Here is a 27809-nt window from a genome sequence, read left to right as displayed (position 1 = left end):
ACCGTCACACAATATAAGGCATGTTTGGGTGACTTTGGTGTGACAGAACATGACCACAGCTCCGTTGAACATCTTCGAGATGAAGTAGGTTCATTTTTTACAGCATAATAAGCAAAAACTGTAAGAAAAACTAAGAAAAAAACTGTTCATCCATTTGAGTTTTATTCATACAGTGTGTGTTTGAGAGGGGTGCTCATAGACAATATTGTTTTTTCTATAAAATATATTATTAACTTTCTAATATAAATCCTCAAGTTTTATCTGATAAGAAGCAACTCATGTTCAAGTGTGGACCAAGGCAATCAGCTGGCTGTGTCAAGCAGCTCAAAATGCACTCAAGTTGTAGAAATCACATTCTAATAATCATAATAAAATTTAAAAAAAAAAGACTCTTTACAAGCCACAAGTGGAGCGCTCCCAAAAGACGAGGGATGCGTGATAATGATGATGGGTCCTCTGAAGCAAACACTGTTAAAACGAGGCAGGCGGCACAAATAGAGTGTATGGGCGTGTGTGATTGACACTTTGAAGGAAATGCTGAAAGGTCATCATCACACCAGCTCACTGTGACCCGGTCCTGTGTTGAAGCAGTCTGTAGAAGACAACATCAACTTCAGACAAATGTTTACTTTACATATAGCATCAAGTCATTTAGTTCATTCAACCATTCAGTTTAACATATTATTGCTGTCCAACAACTAGACTGGCCTGTATCTACAAAACCAAATTGAATAAACAGCTGCGGCTGTAGACAACCTCCTGATGTAGTTTTTAAAAACAATTCAAGTATCATGAAGGGTTAGCATCCAACAGCTTTAGCTACCTGTACATGTCCAATTTCTGGTGTTATTGTTAAATGTTGTAATTTAGAGGCTGGCTGTCACTGGACAGCAACAATGACTGTTTGACATTACAGTTTAATGCCAAACCAGTCGGGGGCAGCATATTTCCAGAACAAACAACAGCCACTACACTTAAACAAACACACATGCACAGACTGGCGCGCGCACACACACACACACACACACACATATATATGTTTAAAACCAAACATATACCAGACAAGTCCAGTGACTTATTTCTGTTTTGGGGAAGTCTAGGTTTTTTCTCAGGGGGTTTGCGATTTGGGGGCTTCTCAATGTTATTGGGGCTTTCCCTGTCAGTGCCTGAGTTGAGACATGAAGGACAGGAGGCATGAAGCAACGTTATAGCAAGGTTAGATATACACACAGCTTGACGTGTACACTTGCAGGACATAACATTAGATATACTTCAGTTTGAATCTGTCATTTATTTGCAAGATACGATGATACCTGCATCGCATGACATGGCTTTTCGGTTCCGTTGTGGCTTCACGGGCGCCTGCGGTCTCAGTCCCTCTTCACCTTAGTGAGATGACAAAATAACATTGGCATTAACAGCTGTGGCTCTTGGCACACTGCATTTTTACTAAGTGCGTTTGAAGCATCATGAGTGGCATGCACAAAGGTCAGTTGTGCTACTCGGCTGCTGGTGTGAAACTCACCATACCCTTGTTATAATTACCTAGTCAGCAGACCTAATGTACTTCTTAATAAATGACCATATGGTCAAACAGGGACTGCTTTCTCATGTACTCCAAATCATTATTAAATCTCATTTCAGGAATGTTTTGCCTGCTCCCATTGTTACAGTTTAGATAAATAAAAGTCTCAGCTATGAAGAGCAACAACAGTCCTTTTATTTTTGTTGTTACATGGCAGAGTGTCATTTTCACCTCTGGTTTTGACAAGCATGGTGTGAAATAGGCTATTTATAGTAAGATGAGAACATTGAAACATCTGTCTTTCTGATTGTCACCTACTGTCCCTCAGCGCTTTTAAGCGGCTGAAGAAAATTCCAAAGAAATTCAAATCATTAGCTGCTTTTGGAGTGAGCTACCAAAATGATACAAAAATGGCTTAAATGTTGCATGCTGAGTCAGGGTGCTGCTGCACTGACCTTGACTTGCGGCTCTGTCCGGCAGCCCCAGCAGAGGCCTGCTGACTGGAGGGGGCACTGGGGGAGGGGGCAAGCTCCTATCCATGGCTGATTCTTTTGGGAAGGTCACATATGAAGTTGTCTTTGGCTGTTTTTCCAACATAAGAAGGTTTAATCAACAACTACAATTCCTCTATTATGTAAAATTTACTTTTTATGATGTTTTTACAGCAATGTATGTATCCCTGGTCATCTCACTCACTTGTTTTTGCCACATTTAAGAGAAGAGGCTGCAGCTTTTCATGACTCTGACCCGCCCCAAGCTTGGTGAGACAACCCCTCAGTATATGTCCGCAACTTTTACAAAAAAGCACTGCTTAAAATGCAGCGTGGACCTCTGCCAACTATCCCTCTGTCAGCTTTTTAGGCTAAACCTGCATGATAAAATGTTACTGTTAAAAATGGTGATGTTAGTGCTGTAACTTCCAATTCTTATTGGAATTGTAATTCCTATGGTGGGACCTCTGAGACTTACTTAAGATTTTAGAATATGGAATCTGTAATATCAATGTTGATAGTTAACCTGCACCTTTTCAGGAATGGGGGGTGGTTGACTCTCTAGATCTCTTCTCCTCTTGTCCAGTTTGGCAGGATCCTCCTCTATATCTCCGTCCTCCTCTGCAGGGACACATTAAGCAGTATGTTCACATTTCTGACCTAGATACAGTACTTTGGCCATGCTTTGAAGCCTTAAAGGAAAAATGCATCCTTGTGGGAATTTTGCCCATCATCCAAAATCGTTATGTAAGACATAAACACATCCATCTTTTTCTTTTCTGTCCATTCTAAAGATATTAAATCAGATAAAGAGAGACTGCTTGTTACTGCACATATGGGAACCATTTATTCAGACTATAAAGCCTAAAAGACTTCAAAAAGCGGCAACAGCTCTCCATTTACATACTGTATAATGTGCTGTGCATATTAACCAAGCTACAGCGACATTATTATATTATTATTAACATTGTTAAGATCGAACTACGGTGTGTTCTGTGTGTCAATGCACACAGAACACACCGGCTAGCTACTCGCCGGCTTGCGACGAGCTTCATCACAGTGTTGTGAGCGAGTTGGGATTGTGGCTGATGGGCACATTTTTTAAAAAGTGCAGTTTTAACATTAACATTAAAACAAAAATATGTCCTACCAGGTAGCGTGTCAGAGCTCTCCAGGCGATGTCGGGGCCTCACTTTGGACAAGTTGGGCTTGCTACTTTGAGGTGGGGGTTCGGGTTTTGCCCCACAGGGGGCAGGTCGCACGGTGTAGGCTCCTCCAATGCTGCTCCTCCATCCTTCAGCATCTGGACTTAAACGTCTTTCCCCCTGTGTGTCGACTCCGATGTTTACTTCCTGCTTAGGTGAAGGTGTTCTGTCTGACGGGTACGGGGGTAGTGGCCTTTGAGTGTAATGAAGTGCCTGGACCGGTCTGTCTGTCCTCCAGCCACTTCTATCCGTCCACTGAGGGTCAGGCTGTACCTCCGTCTGCTTGCCCTCTGACCACGAGCGGTCTATCTGTCTGCCGCCCATCCACTGTTTTTCCATCTTTCTATCGATCTGCCATTGTGTATGTCTGTCCACGGTCCACTGTCTGTCCATTTGTCTGCCCTCAGTCCACTGCTTGTCCATGGTTCTCGCTTCTCCGAAAGTTCTTTCGTGCAGTTTCTCATCCGAGCGCCGTCTCTCTGCCGATTTCTCCACATGTTGATTAGTCCGCCTGCTGTCCATCCAAAGATTCTCCGCCTGAAGCACCTCGCTCGTCCTCTGCTTGTCGTCCGCCCAGTACTTGTCCACCTCTGTCGACTGTTCTGGCACAGCATCCTTTTCTGATCTCTGGCAAAAAAAGAAGATGGCAGCCACACCAACAATAATTGCAATGATTGTTAATGTTTTAGTTGAAGGTCGAAGCGTGAGGTGGGTATACTGTGACTGTACCTCAGTAGGAGAGTAAAAGGGGTGTTTGCTTCCTCCCATGCCCGGGTGTGGCATGCCTGGCACTGGCGGAGGACTCAAAACAAGAGTATTTTTCCCATCAGCCCCGTCTCCGGGCGACGCAGCCCTGGTGGCGGACCTTGGAGGCTGAAGGAGAGTGTAAACATTCTCTGTGGCAGTCCTGAAGATAAAACCCAGAAGCACATCATCAACCCAACTTACAGCTTGGGGCATCCTATTTGTCAAATGGCATTTGTGGCACCCTCTGTGTGCAAGTGACAACAACAGTTGCACACAAGTACATGTAATACAAGTTTCCTCAAAGTTTTACAATCATCACACAAATAGTCAATGACTTATGGACAATCAATAGCTAAGTCTCACCCATGCCCCTGAAAGATGTTTCGCTTGATGGTGCCCATGATTTGTAACCAATTGCTCAAATCTTAAAACACACAGGCTTGTCGGTCCTCTAAAGGTGTGTACCTGATTTCTCTAAAGTGACACTAGGTGTTTTGTAGAGCACAGTGAGCTGTGTGACTTATGTGAGTCAAACTGCACCACCAGATTAAGGATGCTGTCATCTACACCTGCATACACGCTTGCTTTACTGTGGTCAAATTAAATCAGCCGCTTGGTGCATTTGGAAGATGAGGGAGATATTTGTCAGGGATCATTAAGGTCCATGGCTGGAGAGCTGAATATCTGTTGTGACCTCATTTTTTGGTGCTTCACTACAAACATTGAGTTGAATGTTCAAAGGTGTGAGTCTACTGAGAAATGGCAGCCTCTTTCACAAAGAGATCCAGATAGCCAGCCACTTTTGCCTTTTACACAGAACCTGGCAAAGCGTGACACTGTACTTCTACACAGGGACGTGGCATTCTGTCATCAGACCATTTCTGCCATGATGCATAAAATACTTGCTGGACAGTGGCAATTGCTTTCAAACACAACAGGGCAGAAGTGAATCCTAAGTATCAAAATCTACACTCTGGTCCTGGCATTCGAGCATTCATTTAGCCATGCTACACGCTACCTTCGGAAAATTGCTGGGTCGACTTTGACAATTTTCTGACCCATAAATGTTGTCACAATGTTATATTTTTGTCTTAAACAATGCCAAAGTGTCAGATAATGAGGTCTGCTCCATAACTACAGCCTAGTTTCTTGCCTTTCAGCTGGTGCGTGTGTTAGAAGCAAATCAGAAACCGTGCAAGGTGCTTTCCATGCTAATTAACGAGCGAGAAAGCGGCGGATACAGAAGGTAACAATTGTTATTGGATTTTCAGAGTTCCTGTAATGACTCTTATCTGTGTAACAGAAATTGCGTCCATATTTTGCAAACAGCACATCAATAATGACTTCCCTGGATCCTGTTTTACAGGATGCAATTACAGTTCATATCACAGCCACTCAAGTACAACCATGGAATGTCCATTTCATCTAACTAACTAACAATTTCAAAATATACATAGAATAGCAGATCCTTGTAAAAATCTTTGCAGGTTCGATGAACTTGTCCTATATCTAAAAAGACAAAGCTTGTTTGTCATTACCACTAGGAAATAATGTTCTACAAGCCGACCAGTCACAGCCTTTGCAGTGCTTGAGGTTTCGTAGGTGCATGTTATGGACGTTTGATTGGAGGTAGGAGCAGGTCGGTATAGAGCATGCTGGTGTCTCAACCAGCAAAATGTGTACCAGTAGAGCAGCAACGCAAGTATGTTCAAGGGTCAAAAAATGTGCATGTGCCAGCGTTTGTATGGTTGGTATATCATCTTAAGAAATATAATAGAAAAGATAGAAAAGAAAACAAAAATTGTCCAGGGTTGAAATAATGATTAATATACTGTAACTAAGTAAGTAAGTATACAAACCCTGTGGGTGCTGTGGCCACGGTGTGACTCCCATCGGCATAATAGTCAAACTCCGATTCCTGGTTGGACAGCGTTTGGTTGCGGTTTCTGCGGAAGCCAAAGATGGCCAGCATGTTCCTCCTCTTCTTCCTCCTCAGGGAGTGTGTGGTGTGCAGCGAGGACAGCTGACTGGAGAAGGTCAGAGGCTGCATGTCACACATGCGATTCTGTCTGGAATAATCACCTAGTATGTCCAAGACCTCAGTGAATTTAATCACGCTTGTTGTTTATCTACTATGCCACTTCTACAGTAGCTGCCGGTCTGTTGCTAGGCAACAGCTCTTGTCCGATATACATCGGTTTATCTTTGCCAGACATTCTTCTATTAAATGACTAATAATTCAGAAATTATGACTTCTGTTTCAACTGAAATGACTTCAAAATTACTCATCAAGCATTTTGAAATGCTTTTTAAAGGCCAGAAATAAATGGACATACTGTAATTTCCTGCACATCATGATTGCGTTCTGTACTGTGAGTTGCACATGTGGAGACAGTGTAGAAGCAATTACCTATCAGGAAGGACTCTTTTAGTGTAGAAATCTGGCAGTCCATCATCCAAAGGGCTTAGTCCTCCATTTTCACTGCAATGCTGAGCACACACACACAGAAGATGAATACATTCTGTTTTTGACAGGTCACTTACAGTGGCTTCCTTTTCTAAATGTTCTGTACAAAAAAAGCAAAAAAAAATGGATTACTATCGCTGGTAAAATGACATAATCCATATATAACCGTCTAATCTGTATAGATCACCCCCAGCTGAGACAGCTGACACTGCCAGCAGGCATGACCATTAAAAAATAGGAATATAGGAGTAGGAAGTAGATACTTGAGAGTTAAAGGCTTCCTGGAATGAAGGGCCCTTACCATGTCGGCGGGTAGGTATCCTCCTTTGTGCCTCCGCGGAGGCCTCGGACGGACTAGTGTCACGTGATGGAGAGGCAGTCCCTGTGTGGGTAGCTCTGACAGACCTTCCCAGGATGCAGAACGGGATAGTGGTGTGGAGTAGGGTGGTATGGAAGGGGGTGGTGAGGAGCTGGAGTCGTCACAGAGGCCTGTGGGCCAAGAGGACATGTGTATGGCATAATTAGAGGGGCATAATAAATCCATTTATTCATATTTGATGGTATGTACAGTATGTAAATACAGTGGAACCAGTGTAAGTCCCATTACAAACCGCCTGTCGACCAACCGACCAACTAATTGACCATCTCAAGTGCCTGCTTAAGTCGATACATATATGGTCAACCCCTTTTGTTAACATGAAACATTTAACTCAATAATTGCTTGAGTTGCATAAGGCAGTAGAGTTAATGTTACTGTTTCATCATCACATTTCCCTAGCATCAATCAAGGACATTTCTTCAAATGCCCATCCGGAGTCTGACCACACAAACATGAAGTCACTTCTGAAATGGAAAGACAGGAAAAAAAAGACTCATCAGAAAAGTTTGCTAATGGAGCAATTACTGTCACAGCATGTGGTCGGGCGCCCTGACGGGAAAGCGGAGGCAGATGAGGATGGATAGCAGTACTCACTCAGCCTGGTGGAGACAGGACGTATCCGTCTTGTTCTCGAGCTGCGCTTCTTAATGGCTATTGTGTCCTGGAAGAGAGGGAAAATACTGAAAGACTCTTGAGCAATGTTCTGTAGAAACGTTGATGATAATTGAAAATGGAAAGCAAAATCTGAATATAAATAGCTGAGCGATGAAGAAGGCACATGACTTTTCTAATGCTCATGTGTTTCTATTGAAAACTACAGCAGAGATGTGCAAAAACTTCCATTCGGTAAGCCAAAAGATGCTCAGACGTTTTAAACCAACATGACAGTCCTTAAATGCTTGTTAGTAGAAATTTACTGAGCCACTGAACACCTACTGTATGTTAAAAAATGCACCCTTGAGGAAATGCTCCAAAATAACTAGTTATAAGCTAAATGTTGGCTAAATAACACTGACAGTGCCTTTTAAGTCCTACAGCCTTGACCTTGACATTTGAACCTTCAACTTGCAGACATACTTTTTTTTCCGAGAAAATGTACAGTCGTGCTGGAGTCCAATGATTAGTATGATGGAGTAGATTATTGTAGTTGACTGAGTTCCTATTCCCCTTACTATGCTGGTGCCGAGCTCTTCATCCATGATGTCCAGAGAGTCCCGATGCTTGTTGAACCTCCAGCCTGTCCCATCCTCAGACATCCCCTCCCAGCGCTTAACATGACAAGACACCTGTCTGGTCTGATACGGACAGCACTGTTAAGTTTGGCCTTGCAGCCTGATCAAATATTTTACAATGCTGTACTCACCAACGTCTTGTGGGTGGCGTAGAGCTCCTGCAAGATTTGGTCCACGATGGAGTTGGTGAGATAGGAGACCACAGACAGCTTGACTTCTCTGCGGAAAAAATGGACAAAAAATCGGAGAAAAAATGATTGTTGAACTAGTCCTGGTGGTCTACAATTTGTCTCATATTTCTCACAGATACCAAATCCCAACCCAAATGAGCTACCACCATTAAGACCATACAGTGACTTACCTAAACTGCAAGTGGGCCTTCATAGAACTGAACTAATTTTATATAAAACGTTATTTTGACTCAGGAGTGCATGGGAAAGTTGTTTATGGCCATGTGGTCATTTATTAGTATATTGCACGACACAACATCAACCAAAAACATTTTAATAGCAGTAAGGAGCAAACTGCTCAGCTACCAACTCACACTTTAAAGCGCATGCCAAGCTAGACAGTGCTGTCAAGTGCTCATAACAATATCAGCTGTTAATGCCAATGTTCTTTACAGACCTAGGCAACCCGTCTTACTCTAAAGCTCGGTGAATGTCCTGCGCTGCTCGTTCCGTCAGGGCCGTGCGGATGGCGGAGCGTGGGATGGACACACGCTCTGAGACAGATGAAAGCGGCGGGCTTAGCTGTTCTGCTGCAGCAGACGACAAAGGACAAAGCTCACGGCAGAGAGACACCATGGAGTCGACAATCACCTGCATAGGATGCCACCACTTACTTAGTATAGTCGCATTATTAACTTATGATGGTATAAAGAAACTATGAAAGGCACCTGAAGCTCTTTGTCTGCAGCTTTGGCAAGATCACCAGCCAACGAGTCCAGCTTCTGACGCACTGGCCCATCTACGGACAGGACGTGGGCCAGCTCGCACAGTGAGGGGTACAGCTTGAGGAGGAAGTATGCATTCATTTTTTTGCCAATGACACAAGCAGACATGGACACCCTTTGTGAATTTCTCATTTCTCACCGCACGGGAATTCCTGGCCTCTTTCAGCACTTGTTTGGCAGCTTGAATGTCCTCCACCTCTCCAACACCTCGCAGCATGCACACCTGCTGCTGGACACGTGCACACAGCCGCTCCATCACCTCAGAAACACAAACACGTGGGCAGGAGAGGTAAAGGTAATAACAGTAATACTATATGTGTCCTGAGAACATTCGCTTGTGAAGATGATGTCATGAAGGAAAAGCTTTCTCATTGACATAATTCAGCCTGTGACCCGCCCCTTGCTAGATGTATACACCCACCACTTTGTGGAAAAAAAAAAAAATAAAATAAACAGGCTTCGCTACACATCGTAAAATGCAGCCTGGAGCTGCTTGATAGTTATCCTATCCTAGCCTACCAACAGTAAGAGAATGGTCCACTCTGCAGTTTGTTCCAAATAAACCCCCCCAACTAAACACCAGCGCTACCTGCTCGGCGGTGCTGGTGACCAGGCCTTGGTGCAGCCGCAGAGCCTGACGCTGGGAAAAGCGCTGAGTCTGGTTGTTCCTCACTAATGCCCGCTGGATCTGCGTATAAGTGAGGAAACAAGGAGTTAGGTTCTGCAGTCAGAGGCAGAGCACTTAACCGGGGGGGACGCTCACCTTGGTCAATGCCTGCTCTGTCCTCTCAGGGGTGCTACGATACGCCTGGCTGATGTCACTCAGAGGAAGAGGCATATACTGCAGGGTGAAATTACTGCGAGAGGAGAGAATATTATTGCATAATCTAATTGTCACAATTCAATCACTTACTTGCATTTAACACGTGCACTTTGCTCAAGAGCACCTCAGCAGTGAATGTGTGGGAAAATCATTCTTTGGTCCACATTTAAAGATGTCACTCCACGGTTGCCTCCATGTTTGAGGGTAGGGCAACTTCAATATCCCCTTCGCTACGGAGTAATGTTCTCTTCAAGTACTTCAAGTACTGTCCTCAATGGGCTGAAGGAAAGCCTGAACGTTTGAAGATAGCAGAGTGGGCAGGAACTATTTGCAGGGCTCATGTTGCCAATTTGAACTGAGGCTGCATCTATCTTAAAGGCCAAATAGTTTATCTAGTATTGCTACATCTACTTTCAGATGGCATCAACAAAAACACTTAAAAAGCCAAAGAAAAAGCAAACATATTTGTGAAGATAATCCTTTAACACAGAGCTACAGATTCCTAAAAACAGCAGAACACCCCTGTCACATAAAGGATCTTGGATGAGTGTTTTTTTTTTGCTGTGCTCTTGCCATATAGAAGATCTTTGACTAGTGTTTTTGCAGTAGGTACTTAAAAAACAACAGAGTTCTCCTACTATCGTATATAGAGGATATTTGACTAGTGTTTTTGCAGAAGGTTTTTAAGAACAGCAGAGTGCTCCTGCCAGATAGAGGATCTTTGACTAGCATTTTTTGTTGTCACGGTTTCAATGGAAAACTATGCTTCTGAGTTTTGGGACCAAACAGGGACAAATTGCAAATTATGACAAATTGTTGGTTTGTTGTGGGTGTTTGTCTATATAAATAAACACAGAAAAGCACATGTTTATTCTTACTGTTCAAGTGCTCGGGCTACATCCAAAAATCCTGATGCGGAGGTGTTGTTGCGATCCCATGTCACGCTCCTGCAGGGCAGAAGTCGTGTTGAACACTACCACATCCCTCTTTAAATAAGTCAATCCTGCTGTGTGTGTAACTACTGTACAACCCTTCACCATATAGTACATTGCTTTACCGTAATGTGGTGTTGATCTGCAGGGCTTTGCTCAACATCTTGGCGCCGATGTCGTCCATGTTGTTTCCACTCAGATCCACTTTTCTCAGGCAGGTGTTGCTGCCCAGAGCGTTGACCAGGACCGTGCCTCGAGAGCGGAGACGCGAGTCGGTGAGCGACAGAGTCTGCAGAGCCTGGAGATGAACACAGGAACTACATTTGAAGCATGCGTCAACACGACTTCACATACTGCATGTATGAATTATTGACTCCATGTGTGTGCAGTGATATAGAGAAGGGGCAAACACAGCAATAATTAATGTTGCATTTTTGTTACAGTGTATCTTGTGAATGGACAATATCATATAGATGGATATACTGTACTTCGGAGTACCCAATGTATAGTGTGTATAGCAGTATGGCTTTACTATCCAGCACGGTGCTGGGTGGTTAGCCATAAGCAAAATTTGATTTTGGGGCCCTCTATTACAAAATAATTCATTATTATTTTTTTTTAAGTTAATTGAGTGCCCCCTAGTGGTCACAGGGTCCTAAGAAGGTGCGTAGTTCGCTTATTCCTTGGGCTGGCTCTGGCCACACAGTCAGGAGATTGGGAAGATCTGGGTTCCATTTTCCGCTTGGGCATCTCTGTGTGGAATTTGCATGTTCTCCCCAAGTGAATTGGCTACTCCAAATTGTCCATAGGTATGAATGTTAGTGTGAATGGTTGTTTGTCTAAATGTGCCCTGTGATTGGCTGGCGACCAGTCCAGGGTGTACCCCCCTCCTCGCCCGAAGACAGCTGGGATAGGCTCCAGCATACCCCCGCGATTCTAATGAGCATAAGCGCCATAGAAGATGGGTGGATGGATGAAAATTAGTCAACACCTAGCCTTTTTTTTCTAAATAGCCAGTAACACAAGTGAGTGGCAAAAGAATTGTGTCCCGCCTACAGTTGGCATGCCAGTCATTCTTGGGCTACACGAGTGCTGCCAGCACTGGGGAGCTGTAGTTACAGTAATTTTCGGTGCATAGTAAATCTATGCTGCTATAAAACCTGTGGTACATAGTGGTTTAATGGTGTATACAGTATATCCAACCGGCAGTATTGTTCATTAGAAAATGCTTGACCAGAGGGAGAAGAAACCAATAAGTCATGTATGCTATCTTCTGTCACACCCGTACACAAAGATATGATATGGTTATGCCGTCCTCACTCACACATTCCTCCTCTTGTATGAGTTGCACCAGTTTCTGCAGGACTTCATCCAGAACCCTGCGGATGTAAGATGTGAGACTGAATCAGCTGACGTTAATTATTACCATTTCCTGCAGCTGCACTCAGAGCAGCGGCATATAAAATAGTGAAGTAGAGTGAACAGAGCTGTTAATCAGGCTGGCATATGCTGTGCTCCCATGTTTTGTTTTTCTCTTTTTTTGCACGCATGCATGCGCACAGTCAAGACGCAAATAACCGCATGAAAGCAGCACTGGCAGCACCTGTTTTTGATGTTGAAGTTCTTGCCGAGATGAAGGTGTTTCAGGGAAGGGTGTCTGGATAGGGCTGGCAGCACCGTGAGCAAGTCTGCATCCAAACCTATCAACACAAGCACAGCTCAGCACTAGGACCAAACAAGGAGGACTAAACTCAAGGTCAGAGGAGAGAGAGGTATCGCCTCATGTCACCGGTGTACCGTTGTCGGAGATATCTAGAGTGCCAATGGAGGAGACTCTGGGGAAGAGCTCCTGTAGAACAGCCGCTCCTGCAGATCGTAGCTAAGGAGAGAAGACAAGCAGAGGATGAAAGGGACAAACAACACAGACTTATTCATTGAGGGTAACTTTTGGAGTTATTAATGTATTTATATCATCATCATCATGTTTGTCACACTTAAATGTTTCAGATAATCAAAAAATAAAAATATGAATCAAAGACAACACAACTGAACATAACATGCATGTGTGAAAAAAATATTTTCCCCTTTTAAAACAAAACCGAGATTCATTGAAATCAGTCTGTAAAAAGTTAAAGGCCATTTCTACAGTTTAGGGACTCCAGCAAACCACGTTATTCACACATGGTGAAAATATGGAACAGTGGTGAACCTTCAAGGAGTCTGCACCCAGGTTAGCGCATGTTTTAGTGTCCAAACACATTTTGGATCAACACTAAAGCTATAGACAGGCAAAACAGCATATTCCGGGTAGGGCTTACTAAAAGCAAACTGTTGAAATTCCTATTTCCTATTCCTATTTCTTAGAATCAGCCAATGAATTTCCCCACTTGCATGTTTCAATGTGGACGCCTACCTCACAGCCGCTGATGTCCAGGTGGAGGTCGTTGATGTGGGGGTTGGATGTTAAGCCCGCTAGGAGAGCCCTGTGGAGCCAGGAGAAAGAAACTCAGTACTGTTGATCTTGACATGTTAAAGGATCACTGACACGATTTATAAATTTTGCTAAAATATTTCATATATTGTTTGTAATTATGTTTTACATCGTTCGTTTTTTGAAAAGTAACGCTAAATTGACAAAGCTTTTAGTTCATGGCGCCAGCCATGGCGAACGCATTGTTGCAGCAAAGCGTAATTTCCGGAAGCGACATCAGGGGCGTAAGACCTCTCAGCTAAAGACAAGTAAACAGTAGCCTGTCGACTTTGTTCTGTATATTTTTCATAAAAATAGTATTCATGACAAAATGTCGTGTTGCTGCTGCATGTTTACAGTACCCAATTTATACTCTAAGTTTGTTTTCTTTTTCAGAAGAGGAAGCAAATACTAAGAACGTGAGACAGATGGAAACCCACCTCAAGTTATTTTTTTTGCAGTGTTCATTTCACTGATAACTGCTTCGAAGGAACATCTTTACAAGAAGCATTTGGCTTGTAAGTATTGTATAAATGTATTTTGAAAAAGGACAGCACAATAGTACCAGCCGGTAAACAGGAAAAAAAAGAACGACTACCACATCAAAGTTGTCACAAAATGGAGTAAGTCAAGTCATGTGTTGTGTACATATAGTATTCTAAACACTGTTTTACCATAGCGACAAGGCTGCAAAACATTACACATGTTATATAAACATCTTTTCATAGTTGTTGAAGGTGGATGCCGTGCGACAACAAAATATAGGCTAAAAAATAATCTGATTTAAAACAATAATTCTGTGTAAAGGTGACCAATCTCCATCTGTAAGTTCTCTATCTCATCTCCAAATGTTTGTCTCTTCTTTTCTTCTTGAAAACTATTGACACGTCTCTATTGACATTTTTGCTATAATCACTGTAAGCATCCTCTGTCCCGTACACCACTATGTTTGTGTGGCTGAGAGGTGTAACTCCATTTGTGTCACTTCTGGAAATGATGCTTTGCTGCAACGAGTTCGTCATGGCCACCGCCATGAACTATGAACAACCAAAGCTCTTTGTGTTCTTTGTCCTGATGTGTTGTGATGTTCCTGAAATAATTTCTCACCTCACAGAATCAAAGAAAAGTGGAAATGGCGGTGAGTACCTGAGGACTTCTGGGGGCATCTTCATGGCAGCCAGGTTGACGTGGGTGAGACTGAAGGCAGAGCTGAAGAACTGACGGAATGAAGGCAGTGTGTCCTTTGCTTTTCTGTTGGATGAAATAGCAACAAAGAACAGTAAGAGGGACTAATGGAGGGAAATGGATGAAAGTGGGCCTACGGGCGTTGTTGACATGCTGAGTGCAGAGAGCACACACGGCATACAAAAGATGCAAAGACAGCCGATGTGTGAGGTCAAATGATGGCTGACGCTACTTAAATATTCATGCATACTGAGAGCTCTCTAACCGCAGCCATAGGGACAAAAACACACAATTTTCACATTTATGATTTTTCATTAAAGCATATTTGTTATGAAGTCCTTTTTTAACTGATATATGTTTGTTAACAATCAGGAAGGTTCGTCCACCCATTTGGTGTCCTAATTTACGGCTGACTCTTCTACTTCTGAACCACTTCACACAAAAGGGTGAAACTTTGTTGCTTGTGCTATTATTTTACTGAAAAAATACACTGCATGGTAACACTGTGATGAAACCTCAAAGTTTGACTTGAAATTTCAATGCACTCTACAAAAAACTTTAACTTTAAGGTGTATGTTTGTTTTGTTTTGTTCTCAGTCTGGAAGGTAAATCACGACAGAATGTGGAGATCAGGACAGATGAAGTTCTCCCCAGGTTTAAGCCTTCAGTGCCGAGACCTCTACAAATATGGGACTAACCTGTGGGAGAAGGAGTTTTTGGAAAGATTCAGAAAGGCGAGATCAGCACAGCACCCCCTCAGAAGAGCCCCAAATAGCTGCGTGAGATGGGGAGGGGGACAGTTAATCCGATTCGACAGATGCATTTCTTTTGAAAGCACCGCCATGAAAGCCTTACTGAGTCCACACAGCAATCTGTGCCTGACAGGTCCAAATGCACCAGGCAGTTGGGCTGCGACAGGAAGAGATACAAGCTCTGCAAACACAGAGAGACACATGCACTGAGTCGTCGTGTGATGATGGAAAAGTGCCTGAATTGAACGCATTTCCAGGTGCACTGCGCCTCCTCACCGAGGCATCATCACCAGAAAGGACCCCTGGGTTCTTGCTCAGGTCCAGGTGTAGGAGTGAGTTGGAGTACTCGTCGCTGGAGTTCAGAGCCAGAGAGAGCGACATCAACCCTGAGGGTAAAGGTAGATGTGGTAGATGTGTAATGACAGTTTTACGCTGCTTTCATCTAACCTGATGTATCCTGATCAGTGACATTTTATACAGAAAAGGTGGGGCTCAGGTTTTTGCCATTTTGTCAGGAAAATTGCCATACTTTTGTATCAGAAAAACAGCCAATATTCTTTGTCACATTAAAAAGGGCACAACTAGGAGATACAAGCTTGTCAGTTTTTGCAAAGATGCAACTATGTACAGTTTATCAGCAGAAATGCTTGTATTCTTTTTCCTGACCACTGGTTGCCAGGCAGATTTCATGGAGCATTGTCATTGGTCAGGAAATTGCATATACCAGCCAGCCATGCCCACACGTTTTTTTTTTAGATGCAATACAGTACAATACAATACAGTAATCCCTCACTACTTTATCCATCCATCCATCCATTTTCTGTACGACTTATCCTCACGAGGGTCGCGGGCATGCTGGAGCCTATCTCAGCTGTCTTTGGGCGAGAGGCGGGGTACACCCTGGACTGGTCGCCAAACGACCATTCACACTCACATTCATACCTATGGACAATTTGGAGTCGCCAATTAACCTAGCATGTTTTTGGAATGGGGGAGGAAATCGGAGTACCTGGAGAAAACCCACGTATGGGGAGAACTTCACACAGAGATGCCAGAGCGGGGAATCGAACCCCCTCAAATCAATCAGGCCAATTATTAGTCCAAAAATATACATATTTAAGCTAATTTTACACAATTACAAGCATTTAACAAAACTAAAAAAGAAATTCAGGCTTTCAGATGACACATTCAAAGATCTAGTAATGATATATAGTATTCTACACTGGTCACTAGGTGTCTGCATTGTTACTGTACTGTGAGACACATGGTGAGACACACAAGCACCACACCACATTAGATTGCCGGAACAGGAGCAGGCTTTATTGCAGTTTGTTTTACGTCACAGCAGGGACAATAATCCCTAACATGTGCTACTGTAACCTACACCAAGCTTAAACTGAACTCTGAAACCCCAACAGCATTCCCCATCTGCTCCCCTGAACATCATATAAATATACAGTAGATATGTTTTCTCTGTAAAAGTGATATGGGCATATAAGCAGCTTTATGGAGTGAATGAAATTAATGGAATTAATTAATGAATGAATTTTGGAGGGGTTTATGAACATAACTAGCAACTTAGGCTTACAGATAACTGTAACAGATGTCAAAAACAAGGAAAAAGTGTCCTGAATTACATATTCACATTTACTACAAATTAAAATCAATTAGAAAAAAAAGGATGTGGTGGGCCACAATGACTTGTTTTGCTTTGGGCCCCAAATTGACTAAATACGGCCTCGCTGTAATGCAGTCGCACTCTATTCCTGTCTTGTCTATCCTGCGGCTTTCACTTTCTGTTAACTTCCACATTTCAACCTTCTTGATCGATATGAAGCTGCAGGATATCACAAAAACACAGCAAAAGCTGCTTCTTGACAAACCTTTGGAGGTGAGCGAGGTCTTGGATAGGTTGAGGAGGCGGAGACCCTTGCTGAGGCGACATATCTGCTGGATTAGGTTGGCCATGCCTGCAGCCAGAAGGTGATAGGACATTTACACAACATGTCTGATAGTGTTGCCTCCTGTTCAGACAGTCACACATTAACACCCACAGTCACACACTGGTGGTGATGGAGGCCGCCATGCATGGTGACAGTCAGTTCATCAGGCGCATTTAGCTCTGGAGTGTTTTGATAACAAGGGCCCAAGCGCCTCCTTGCAGTGACATTCCATTGCTTTTTCAATTTTTGCCTTTCTTATCAGACATTGAAAATGTAAAAATGATGATTGGTTACTTCCACCTCCCTACCTTGGTTGTCCAGAGAATTGTGGGCCAGGTTGAGCGAGTGGATGACAGAGGCGGGATTCTCAGACAGAGCAGCCGACATCTTCTGTGGGAAGTCTCTGCAGAGGCAACACGTTTAGGGTCTCACTAAATAACTAACACAAGCCAGCCACACCTTTGGTGCCTATTATGAGATGAGACAATTACAATTTCCAGGATTGTTGTATTCCTTAATGGACTACACCCAAATCAGAGCGGGCTGGCCTATGAGGCAATACAGTGGAACCTTTGTTCTAGGAGGTCTGATTCAAACCAAAACCGACTCTAACCAAATCAAATTTTCCAATATGAAATAATGTACATGCAATTATTAATCCCTTCCGCACGCTCACAACTGTTAACACAAAACACTTTTTTATAGGTTTAGACGCAGAAAGCTATTTGTAATTGATATAAATGACAAATAAAAGGGATAAATGAACCGCCTTGAGTTATTTTTTAAAATTCCATAGGGTTTCCCAGCGTCTATATCAAATGCTGGCAACTTTCTCTTGCTCAATCGTGGGTTATTTTGCAGCTGTGATCAATAAGTTGTGCCATAACTGTGTTAGTTAGCAAAGAATGTCAACTGCCAATGACATCACAGATGGCCAACAGAGCTGGGGGACAATGACTTCCAGTTCCGGTTGCCATGCTAACACGAGGTTAAGAAGGGATGATATGATATCCCTTAAGATATATGAAAGTTGAAACAGATTTTTGATGATTTTATTAAGCTCTTAATCACTCTCTCTACCCCATTGGTCCTACTTAAGAGCTAACACTTCTACTCCTGGGTCTCGTATCCTGCCTGTGCTATTATTTCTTTAACAAATACGCCACATGCAGGGCACAGACACAACTTAGTAATTGTCCATAAATTGTTAACCAGTTGTCTCATGATTATAACACGTGGACAATATCTGTATTGCATGTATGCTAGGAAAGCATTCAGAACGTTACCAAAACACCAAAAATGAAAAAAATAGGACACGCCTATGTACTATCAATCTATTTTTTTATTATTATTTCATATTTTGTAATATTTGCAGTAGGTTTTAATAGGTCACCTGCGAAACCATAGAGACAAAAACCAAATACAGGTTTTCAAGCTTACGATTTTAACCCGGCGTTCTCCAGTGTGATCTCCTCCAAGCTGGATGATTTGCTCACTGTGTGCAGGACCTGCTCCGTGACTTCTGACCCCTGACAACATTCAAAACGCGTCAGCTTCCCTGAAACAAAGAGCTGTAACATAGCTGCCACTTACCAATCGTAGATCTTTGCAGTACAGCTTAGTGAACCACGTGTTGTATGCCACCGAAGCTACAATCACCGCCAAATCCCTGCCGAGGACAACCATCAGATAAACACAGTGGCACCTTTCAAAAGTACAGTGACTGCCCACCTATTCATACATTTCTTTTCTCTGCTTTAAACTGTAAATAATTGGGATTTTTATTCATGGTATACCAAATTAGAAAGTAGTTTTATGGCTCTCTATGCAGGGAAAAAAAGGAGTACTGCATCAATGAATCCAACAGAGGGTGTTGTCTCACAAGTCAGTTCACTCAACATTTTCCAGCAGGAAGATGCTTTGACAAGACGTGACGTTACTGTATATTATATGTGTATATATATATATATATATGCAATTGTTTGTTAATGTGTAAAAATTGAGGGATGTTCCAATCAGGGTTTTATGCTACCAATTCCAATACCGATCATTCAGGACTGAAATCGGCCAATTATGATCACATGAATTAATTATACATTTTCAATTTATTTATGATTGGCCAGGGGTGCCCTATACAGGGGAAAAGTCAGGACAATTGCAAGGTGCCTACCAGGTGGCCACCAAAACAGGTAATTGCTAATAAAATGAATAGCTGGTCATCTCTCCAGATAAGTTTGATTGTTTTTCAGGTTAGCAATCTGACTATCATGCACATTCGGGCGAGTATTGTCCATGTGGTTGTGTTAGCTGCTAAATTGATGGTCACATCTGAGCCTCGAAAACTCACCATACTCTGTCAAGTGTTCATTGTTCAAATGTCGTATTGTATTAAATATTTTTTATGTGCTACCCCTGCAAGATAGTTTTCATGGCATGTGTTGGCAGGTACTGTAAGTTACACACGGCAGACATGATTGTCTTCGTTTTGTCACTCCTGCGCATAGTGAAGGAAAGTGGGAGTTAGTTAGGGCAAGACGCTACACTGCATGCAGGGATCGCTGTCGGCATGATTTTTCACAGAAATTGGCTGATACTGATCAGTGGCCGATCAGAGCATTTTTAGTATTTTTTGTCTGGGTAATGTAGTTTTCTTCACCAGTTGTAGGGGGTCTTGGAAGATCACCTCTGCAGAAAGTGGAGCTCTACTGTAACAGTGTCTGATTTTGCTTTTGCCATTTTTCTACAGTTCTACCTGCTTTCCAGGTGGCTGAAGTCCATCAGGTTGAACTCTCGGTTGTCTTGGGAGTGGTAGATGGTGTCCACGTCCTAGAGGGCGACATTAGCCATGAAGCCGTGGGGAGACATGCGGCATCAAAGCACCTCGAGAGAGACGCAACTCTTACCCACTGCACTTCCTCTTTGCAGCTGATGCTATTATAGTCGCACAATGCGGCGTACGTCTCTGAAAAGCCTCCTGAGGGTAGCAACAAATGTATTTCATATTTGTGAAAAAGAACATCTGGGAGTGCGAGAAACAGTATCTAACAAAAGTGAGCCCTAATGTGTTTGTATGTGTTTAATATTTCTTTTACCGCACGCCCGCTGGGTTTCCACCGACGTCTCCGAACTGGGTGAATACTTCCTGCTGCCGTCGGAAAGGTCGCTGTCCGAGTGGCAGATGGATGGGCTGCATCAGGCAAGAAAACATGCAAGAGGTAAGCTGTGGACTGTTTCATTTAGCATTTCATTTTCATACAGTGATACTTACGCAAATACAGAGTTGTTGAATATTCGGGAGAGAGCGTAGTTGATATGGCTGACCACATGGTTGAGGTGGTCACGTGACTCGAACCGCAGGGAGCAGCTGGACTTGTCAGTGTCGATGCTGACCTGCGTGGAACATGCACCAAACATTCTGTACACTAGGTTTACCTTACACAATATAATGACATCCAGTGCAATATTTGCATGAAAAAAATCCTTTGTTTTAAGGCAGAATGAGTATTATCAATGAGAAGAGCTTCGACTGTAGTTTAGACATTTTGCAAGGAACTTATTAAAATCATAACAAACATATTGTTTTAATGACAGTGCCAAGCAAAACTGTGCATTATTATGTTTTCAATGGCAGAATATTGGATCCAGCTTTTGCATTGAATCTTATGGGTGTATGTTATCTTTATTCAACAAAGCAACAGGGACGAAGCTCAATCCTAATTTACCTGGTGTTCAGGGTGAGAATTCAAAGCTCGGATCTCCAAGAAGTTAAATGTGGACTCGACCTGTCATCAAATATATTAAGTTAGATTCCAGTAAAGATGATGAAAATTTGCTTCAACCTAGGAAAAAGTGTACCTTGGCAGGAATCTTGGGCGCCAGGAAGTACAGACGCCACGTGGTCAGCACCTATTGACAGATAAAAACAAAACTTTGCTCCACAATCCTAAAGAAAACAGTCACTGGCTTTTAATGGCTATAATGGGAGGGATAGGATGATCTGTACAATATACAAGACAACAAAAATGACTGCACTCTTTCTTTCTTTCCATGTTCACATACTGTATTGATCCCACTAAAAGCCCTCTGGGTTGGCGATGTGTTGCCTGTCGTTGATAGATTCAGACAGAAAAAGTGTGGTTTGTGGTATCATTTGCATTATATCTCCATCTTGTGACATCTGTGAAATGGCTGATACTGCTACACCGGTGGTCTTTTTACACCAAGTACCACATTAGAACTGTTTTGCTGCTTTCACTTGCCATCACCGTTTAGCACATGTCGGCATACTATAAAAATTACAATCAATTTATTATTATTTTGGCATTCATTGTCTTTGTTTTAGCATCTTCAATGCAGTGTTTCCAAACGTTTTCTTGCAACAAAGACACTACAAAAATCTCACTGGACACCACCAAACAAAAATGTTGAATAGCAGCAGGTGGATATACATTTAATCATATACCTTCCCTATTGTGGTTGATTGATTCCAGACAAGCCCTGATAAGTGATTTTCCACATTGCAGGATTCCTTATTTATAAATCAAATGTTTTCATAGTTAGTCATTATCATTAATGATAATGACTGGTCATTATCAGAGCCCTCAACACATTAACAGTCATTTTACCCAATACTGCAGACATAATAACACAGAACAAACCATTTAAGACACAAGTTAAAAGACATGCTTGTGTGTATTCTGATGCTAGGGCAGCTGAGTGGGGGTGCGGACAGGAAGTGATGTTGGGGATTCAGGGCTGGGTTTTAGCTTGCCCACGCGGGTAGCCTGTGTTTTTATTAGGTATTATTATGCCTGTTTTTAAACTCAAATTCAAACCTGCCCTAATTGTTTGTTGTTTTCCGTCTGGTGCTTGTGTGTCTCACCGAACATTACAGTAACATTACTGACACGTAGTGCCCAGTGCAGAATACTACATATCATCACGGCTTCTGTATGCCTTATATTTGTATTTTAGTTTATAGTTTAGGGCGTCACGGCGGTCAAGTGGTTAGCGCACAGACCTCACAGCTAGGAGGACCAGGGTTCGATTCCACCCTCTGCCATCTCTGTGTGGAGTTAACATGTTCTCCCCGTGGGTTTTCTCCTGGTACTCCGGTTTCCTCCCACATTCCAAAAACATGCTAGGTTAATTGGCCACTCCAATTAACTCCAAATTGTCCATAGGTATGAATGTGAGTGTGAATGGTTGTTTGTCTATATGTGCCCTGTGATTGGCTGGGCTGTCTCGCCCAAAGACAGCTGGGATAGGCGCCAGCACCCCCGCGTCCGTCGTGAGGATAAGCGGTAGAAAATGAATGAGTTTATAGTTTATATGTGTCCTGTGATTGGCTGGCGACCAGTCCAGGTTGTACCCCTCCTCTCACCCGACAACACCTGGGATAGGCTCCAGCATACCCGCAAAACTACTGAGGATAGCGGAAATCGTGATAGAATGAAGCCACAAAACTTGAAGCACAAATTGGCGAGGGATTACTGTATTTAGAAAAGGACAATGATGTGGCACAGCGGGTGTTTTTTAGCTTATTCACAGAGCGGCTCCCCAAATTTGTTTGTATTGGTTTCCTTCTGTGTTTCTTGTCTATTGTCTTCTGAGGCGGAGTGCTTGCAAGAGAAGCCCGCTCAATACATAAACAGGGTCGATTACAGCTGATTGTATCACATTACAGTAATGAGTCGGCAGTTGGAGGTATAGTTAAGAGTAAGTGGATATAAAGCATGCAGACGCAGCAGGAGGGACATCATTACCACCACCACCACTACTACTATGACAGAAGCGAACTCTTCTGAAAGCTCGTCTCCATTCTTACATGTGTCAAACATGATCACAGATCGTAACCTCCACCCTGAGCTTTGACTCAACTGCCTTTGCACTCCCAATCCGCCCACCAGATATTCTTGTGGCGTTGGTGCACGACACGAACGCACATTTAGCCAGCGCAACTGATCAAGCTCAGATCTAACGCTAAAGTTCTACCACGCTAGCACAGCAGGGGCGGCATAATTTCAGCTTCACCTGTTCAAAAGAGGAAGCAGTAAATGAGAGGTGCCCTGGAGGAAGATTATTTGGAGGAGTTTTATGCTAGATAGACATATCAAAGTGGGAAAATGAAAGGAAGCACATGCAACCCCCCCAAAAAAACGTAACTGTCTGCTCTTGCCACATGATGAATCATTAACACATCCATGGAGCAAAAAGCTGCCAAAGGCTAGATATGCTCGGCCTGGGATGAAAGCTCATTGGCTCTACTGGGGTTTGCAGGAAGGCCAACGGGGGCTACTGTAGGTTTAATTTTATAAAAACAAAACTGACTTTCCTTGCCGTCGAACTGAAGTTCTATAAACCCTGATCTAATTCCCATACATACATAAAAGCTGTGATAGATGTGGAAGTATTCCTTCATCCTTTCTGCTTCCTGCCCCAAGTTCATAGAGAGCAAGCTGGTTGCCCTAGATTGAATCTAGATAGCTGGCACTGCTTCACTCCTGGAAAAAAAGAGATCTTGCATCTGTGCCCCATATTCCCAGATGAAACAGACCCGGAATAAAATACTGTGAACCACTCAGCCCCCTCCACTGATTCCACGGTAGGGCTGACAGTCATCCACTCACCCAGAAAACCCACCGGCACTCCCTCTTTATAATGCTACTACTGCAGTACTCTGTAGTCCACAGTCTCCACATTACTTCAGTATTCCATTTTCATGCTGCCCTCAGTCTCCTCTTGGATACAATGTCTCCTTACTGTGGCCAACAGGCACCTCCGTTGTTGTTGTTTGTTAGCATTCATGGTGGCATGGATTCCGTAGTTTCTAGTTGCACTGCAGTGGAACCTGCTTAAATCGCTAATATCCAGCTCATCGTTTTTTTATGTAAAAAATGTCCACATAAAATGGCCTTCACTGGCTGAGCAGAAGCCTGAAAAATCACGTCGCAATGTAGTGATATATTAGATATAAAATGGTGTGTACATGATGAGAGGCTAATAGACAAAAATACAAATATGCATTTTCAAGACATCCATATTCATTTCAATTGATGTTGACGTCCATACTCCATCTGAGGGTTTATTTGTTTATGTGTTTGTGTCGACATGTGTTGTAGTATTGTTAACTTTGTCATTATCGCTAAGCAGTTTGAAACACCGACTACTGCCTAGTTACATTAAAACATGCACACAGTAGGCCTGTCACCGTGACAAATTTTACCGGACTTTTATTGGACTTATTGTTAAACTGTTGTTGATTACATTTTTTTGACTATTTTTTCATTAATTACATGGCATAATAATGAGAGTACATTGTATCAAAAGCAATTGACTTTTAATTTCTCGTATTTAACATTGTAATTGCCAAGAGCTTTTAAATCAAATTCCCTGTCTCTTTTAGCAAATAAATAAAATGCATAACCAAATACAATAAAAATAAATCCTGTCTCTGTTACAAACAACACTCCGATAAAATGCACACACAACAATAAAAGCAATAAATAAAATGCCGTATCAAGTCTCGAAATTGTAAATGAAATTGCACTTCAATAAATAATGATATGTGAGTGTGAATGGTTGTTTGTCTATATGTGCCCTGTGATTGGCTGGCGACCAGTTCAGGGTGTACCCCGCCTTTTGCCTGAAGACAGCTGGGATAGGCTCCAGCATCCCCACGACCCTCGTGAGGATAAGCGGTAGACAATGAATGAATTAATTAATAAATACTGATCATTAGGTATTATTTTTAACAGATAAACAAAGAACATCAAGTCAGCAAGAAAGTGCAGACGAGCCACAGGCCATATGCAAATCTGTAGCCACTTGATTTGACAGATTGTGAGCAAGGAACACCAATATGTTGAAGTGTAGTTTAAGGCAGGATCTCTCTGGAGTAGCAATGTTACCAGCTGTACTAAACATTCTCTCAGAGCTGATGCTTGCAGCACAACAAATTGCTGTTTGTGACATGTACATTCTCCCAGATAGTTCGTACTGACTGTCTAACATTTCTAACATGTCCCGAAAATGTTGGCTTTTCAACTGCATCGAAAGGTTGCATTTCTTTTGCAATGTAGTGAGCGACACTGTCTGTGAGCGTGCACCATTTTGCTTTTTGTTTATATTTACTCAGTAAGCGTTGACTGTCGGAATGAAGGCTCTGCTGCACTTCCAGCTGTTTTGTTTTCCCATTTGGGAAAATTGTACAGTATGGTTGTGTTTGAGGTGTGTATACAAATTGGTTGTATTGCCCTTCTTCCATGTCACTACAAAAAAAAGTGACATATTGGTTTGTCTATGTTCATGCACTCCTTTGTTCATTCTTTTAAAACCAAAATATTCTCATCGCTTTTGTGCCTTCATTCACATTAGCACATGCTCGCTCACAAGGCGAACACTCACTAACAGCACTGCCTCCATGGTTTCACTCTATCCGTTCATTCCAGTGTAGCACCAACACACAGACAGATGCAGAGTGAACCCTCTTGTCATCCAGCTTGTGTGGTAAAGGAGACGAGGAAAACAAACACGCATTCACGTGTCAATTTATAGAGGCCGGGAAATTAATTGACTTCAGGTGTTTTTACCGTTTGATTACTCGATTTATCAATTTAAAAAAAAATCATGACAGGCCTAGCACACAGTGACTTCCTTTTCAATGCAGAGTAAGCATCACAGTAATTACAAAATATTAGTATAAACTATCATACCAAAACAGAATCCAGTTTAAAAATACACACAAAAAAAAGAAAACAATGTCAACAAACTGGTAAGTTCAAAAATCCTATATCACCCATTCTCGTGTCTCTAGCCAAAGTTAAACATATATGCACAAATTCGTAATGGTTAGTATCGATTTTTGTAATCTTGTCAACCACTTAAGGGATAAAGGAGTTCTACTGTATTTTGAATTGCAAAACCAACTGTCCAAACTCTAGGCCCTGGATTTACAGTTTCAAACAGTACCGTGCTAAGTTGAAGTGGACTGGACTGGGATGGGGAAACATGGCTGACATGAGCGAGCAATCCAGACTTTAACTATAAAAATCACAACCAAGCTCCATGAGAAACCTGACAGACTTACCAGAATTCTGTCCTCTGTTTTACCACCCTTGGTGTCGAGCTTAATTCCGCAAATGAACTTGATGGACGACATCTCAATAATCTTCCTGATGCTTTCTGTGAATGGAAGAGAGATGTAATGTTAATAATTGCTTTTCAGCACATTGTCCTTTTTAATGCAAGGGGACATGTAAATGTTTGTGAACTCAACTTGATATCATTTGTCACCAGGCTGGCCTTTGAATGGACTGTATATTTGCAACTCTCAGCAGAGATAGTAAGGAGGAGAGATGTCACTCTTGAACTGCTTTTGTAATTAACAGCGGGGTACTCTCTATTTTTACTGCAGGAAATTATGGTAACGATAATGGTTTATTTGTTCCAGACATGCTAAAAGGGTGCTGAGGAACATCACATGTTCATATTTGCTGAAAAGGAGTAGGAAGATGCAGAATGTTACCCTACACCCTGTTTTATATTCATTCATTCATTCATTTTCTACCGCTTTTTCCTAACGAGGGTCGCAGGGGTACTGGAGCCTATCCCAGCTGTCTTCAGGCGAGAGGCGGGGTACACCCTGGACTGGTCGCCAGCCAATCACAGGGCACATATAGACAAACAACCATTCACACCTATGGATAATTTGGAGTATGTTTTTGGAATGTGGGAGGAAACCGGAGTACCCGGAGAAAACCCACTCATGCACGGGGAGAACATGCAAACTCCACACAGAGATGGCCGAGGGTGGGAATTGAACCCTGGTCTCCTAGCTGTGAGGTCTGCGCGCTAACCACTAGACCGCAGTGCCGCCCACCATGAGTGGTTATTATAAAATATTATAAAATACTCCAAATGACAACACTTTGGGGCGTTGCTCAGGTATTATTGCTGGCCAGATGCATTGAACATCTGCCTCAGGGCCCCCTCACCACACCACAACCACCACCACAACAACCACTCCAGTGGTTGTGAAGGAGCATCCTCTTTCTGGCGAAAGAAAAAAAGAACAAACAAAACACACACACACATACATATAAATAATATACCCATATATGAATGAATCAGCTCAATATTGCCTAAAAACCACGCTCCCGTAATTTCTTCCCGTAATTTCGGCCCAATGCAGATGTTATTTTAAAGAACCTGCATGTTATTGAAAGGAACATATTTCCCTCCATGCATTCTGCACAAGCGTGCATGCAGAAAAAAAGGGATGCCATGACAACAACTGCGAGTGCGGACACTCCACGCAGGAGGTTCGAGTCCGCAGCAAGGCGGACCACAAGACCCACCTGTCATGTCCTTGTTCACACACACGAAGCCGAAAGCGGTGATCTCTTTCGCGGCCATGGCTGCAACTCGCAGTCCTTCTTCTTCGTCGCGTATAGCCACCCTCTTCTTCCTCTCTTCTAGCTCCCGTCCTGTATAGTCACACACAAAAACAATGGTCTATCTTGCAGGCATTCCTGTAGAGCATCCTCGCTTCCTGGAAGAAAACCTATGGATGCTGGGAGGATGGATGTGAGGGAGGAGAGGCGGTAAGGAGGGAGGGAGACAAGAAGGAGGGAGGGAGGGGCGGGGTCACCTGTGAGAGAGAATTTACGTAAAAAGTTGACATATTTCATGTGGAGAAGCCA

The 27809-nt window shown here is 42.7% G+C and overlaps 1 protein-coding gene and 1 long non-coding RNA gene across 9 annotated transcripts in view; one reads left to right on the top strand and one right to left on the bottom strand.

Moving 5' to 3' along the window:
- LOC131129120 (uncharacterized) overlaps positions 1-17853 on the top strand; it is a 38859-nt gene extending 21006 nt beyond the window's left edge. Inside the window, exons 2-11 of one of the 7 annotated variants that reach the window (XR_009129755.1) lie at positions 8733-8893; positions 8965-9070; positions 9168-9296; positions 10971-12696; positions 12905-12986; positions 13121-13265; positions 13623-13744; positions 14341-14505; positions 14784-14857; positions 15009-17853. This is a non-coding gene — a long non-coding RNA (uncharacterized LOC131129120). The other 6 variants (XR_009129756.1, XR_009129759.1, XR_009129754.1 and 3 more) reach the window with 6 other exon arrangements.
- On the bottom strand, positions 146-27698 carry LOC131129115 (capping protein, Arp2/3 and myosin-I linker protein 3-like). 2 transcript variants are annotated; one of them, XM_058072279.1, is made up of 40 exons: positions 27465-27698; positions 26195-26289; positions 20962-21012; positions 20829-20888; positions 20375-20496; positions 20199-20293; positions 20010-20080; positions 19859-19932; positions 18700-18775; positions 18547-18635; positions 17415-17509; positions 17047-17133; positions 15440-15549; positions 15267-15344; positions 15110-15186; positions 14373-14477; positions 13170-13239; positions 12554-12635; positions 12360-12456; positions 12081-12135; positions 10882-11054; positions 10703-10771; positions 9765-9858; positions 9591-9689; positions 9141-9260; positions 8945-9058; positions 8692-8867; positions 8178-8265; positions 7987-8109; positions 7409-7475; positions 6737-6924; positions 6379-6458; positions 5828-5995; positions 3951-4128; positions 3167-3848; positions 2549-2637; positions 1981-2107; positions 1314-1385; positions 1059-1166; positions 146-592 (listed from the first exon to the last, which is right to left on the bottom strand). In XM_058072279.1, exons 1-40 carry the CDS (start codon positions 27520-27522, stop codon positions 552-554), a joined length of 4503 nt encoding a protein of 1500 aa, XP_057928262.1. In that variant the 5' UTR covers positions 27523-27698; the 3' UTR covers positions 146-551. The 2 variants fall into 2 exon arrangements, with proteins under 2 accessions (XP_057928262.1, XP_057928263.1); XM_058072280.1 differs by lacking the exon at positions 1059-1166.
- Positions 27699-27809: the final 111 nt, after the last annotated feature.

This window comes from Doryrhamphus excisus, chromosome 5 (assembly GCF_030265055.1).
Source record: "Doryrhamphus excisus isolate RoL2022-K1 chromosome 5, RoL_Dexc_1.0, whole genome shotgun sequence".
NCBI classification, from domain to species: domain Eukaryota; kingdom Metazoa; phylum Chordata; class Actinopteri; order Syngnathiformes; family Syngnathidae; genus Doryrhamphus; species Doryrhamphus excisus.
This window is presented reverse-complemented; position numbering and strand designations above follow the sequence as displayed.

Coding starts and splice junctions, on each gene's coding strand:
- LOC131129115 (XM_058072279.1), bottom strand. CDS start 27,522: ATGGCCGCGAAAGAGATCACCGCTTTCGGCTTCGTGTGTGTGAACAAG. Junction 18,776..19,858: donor TTCAGCCACCTGGAAAGCAG/GTAGAACTGTAG, acceptor TGTCCTCGGCAG/GGATTTGGCGGTGATTGTAG. Junction 1,386..1,980: donor GGACAGAGCCGCAAGTCAAG/GTCAGTGCAGCA, acceptor CATCTCACTAAG/GTGAAGAGGGACTGAGACCG.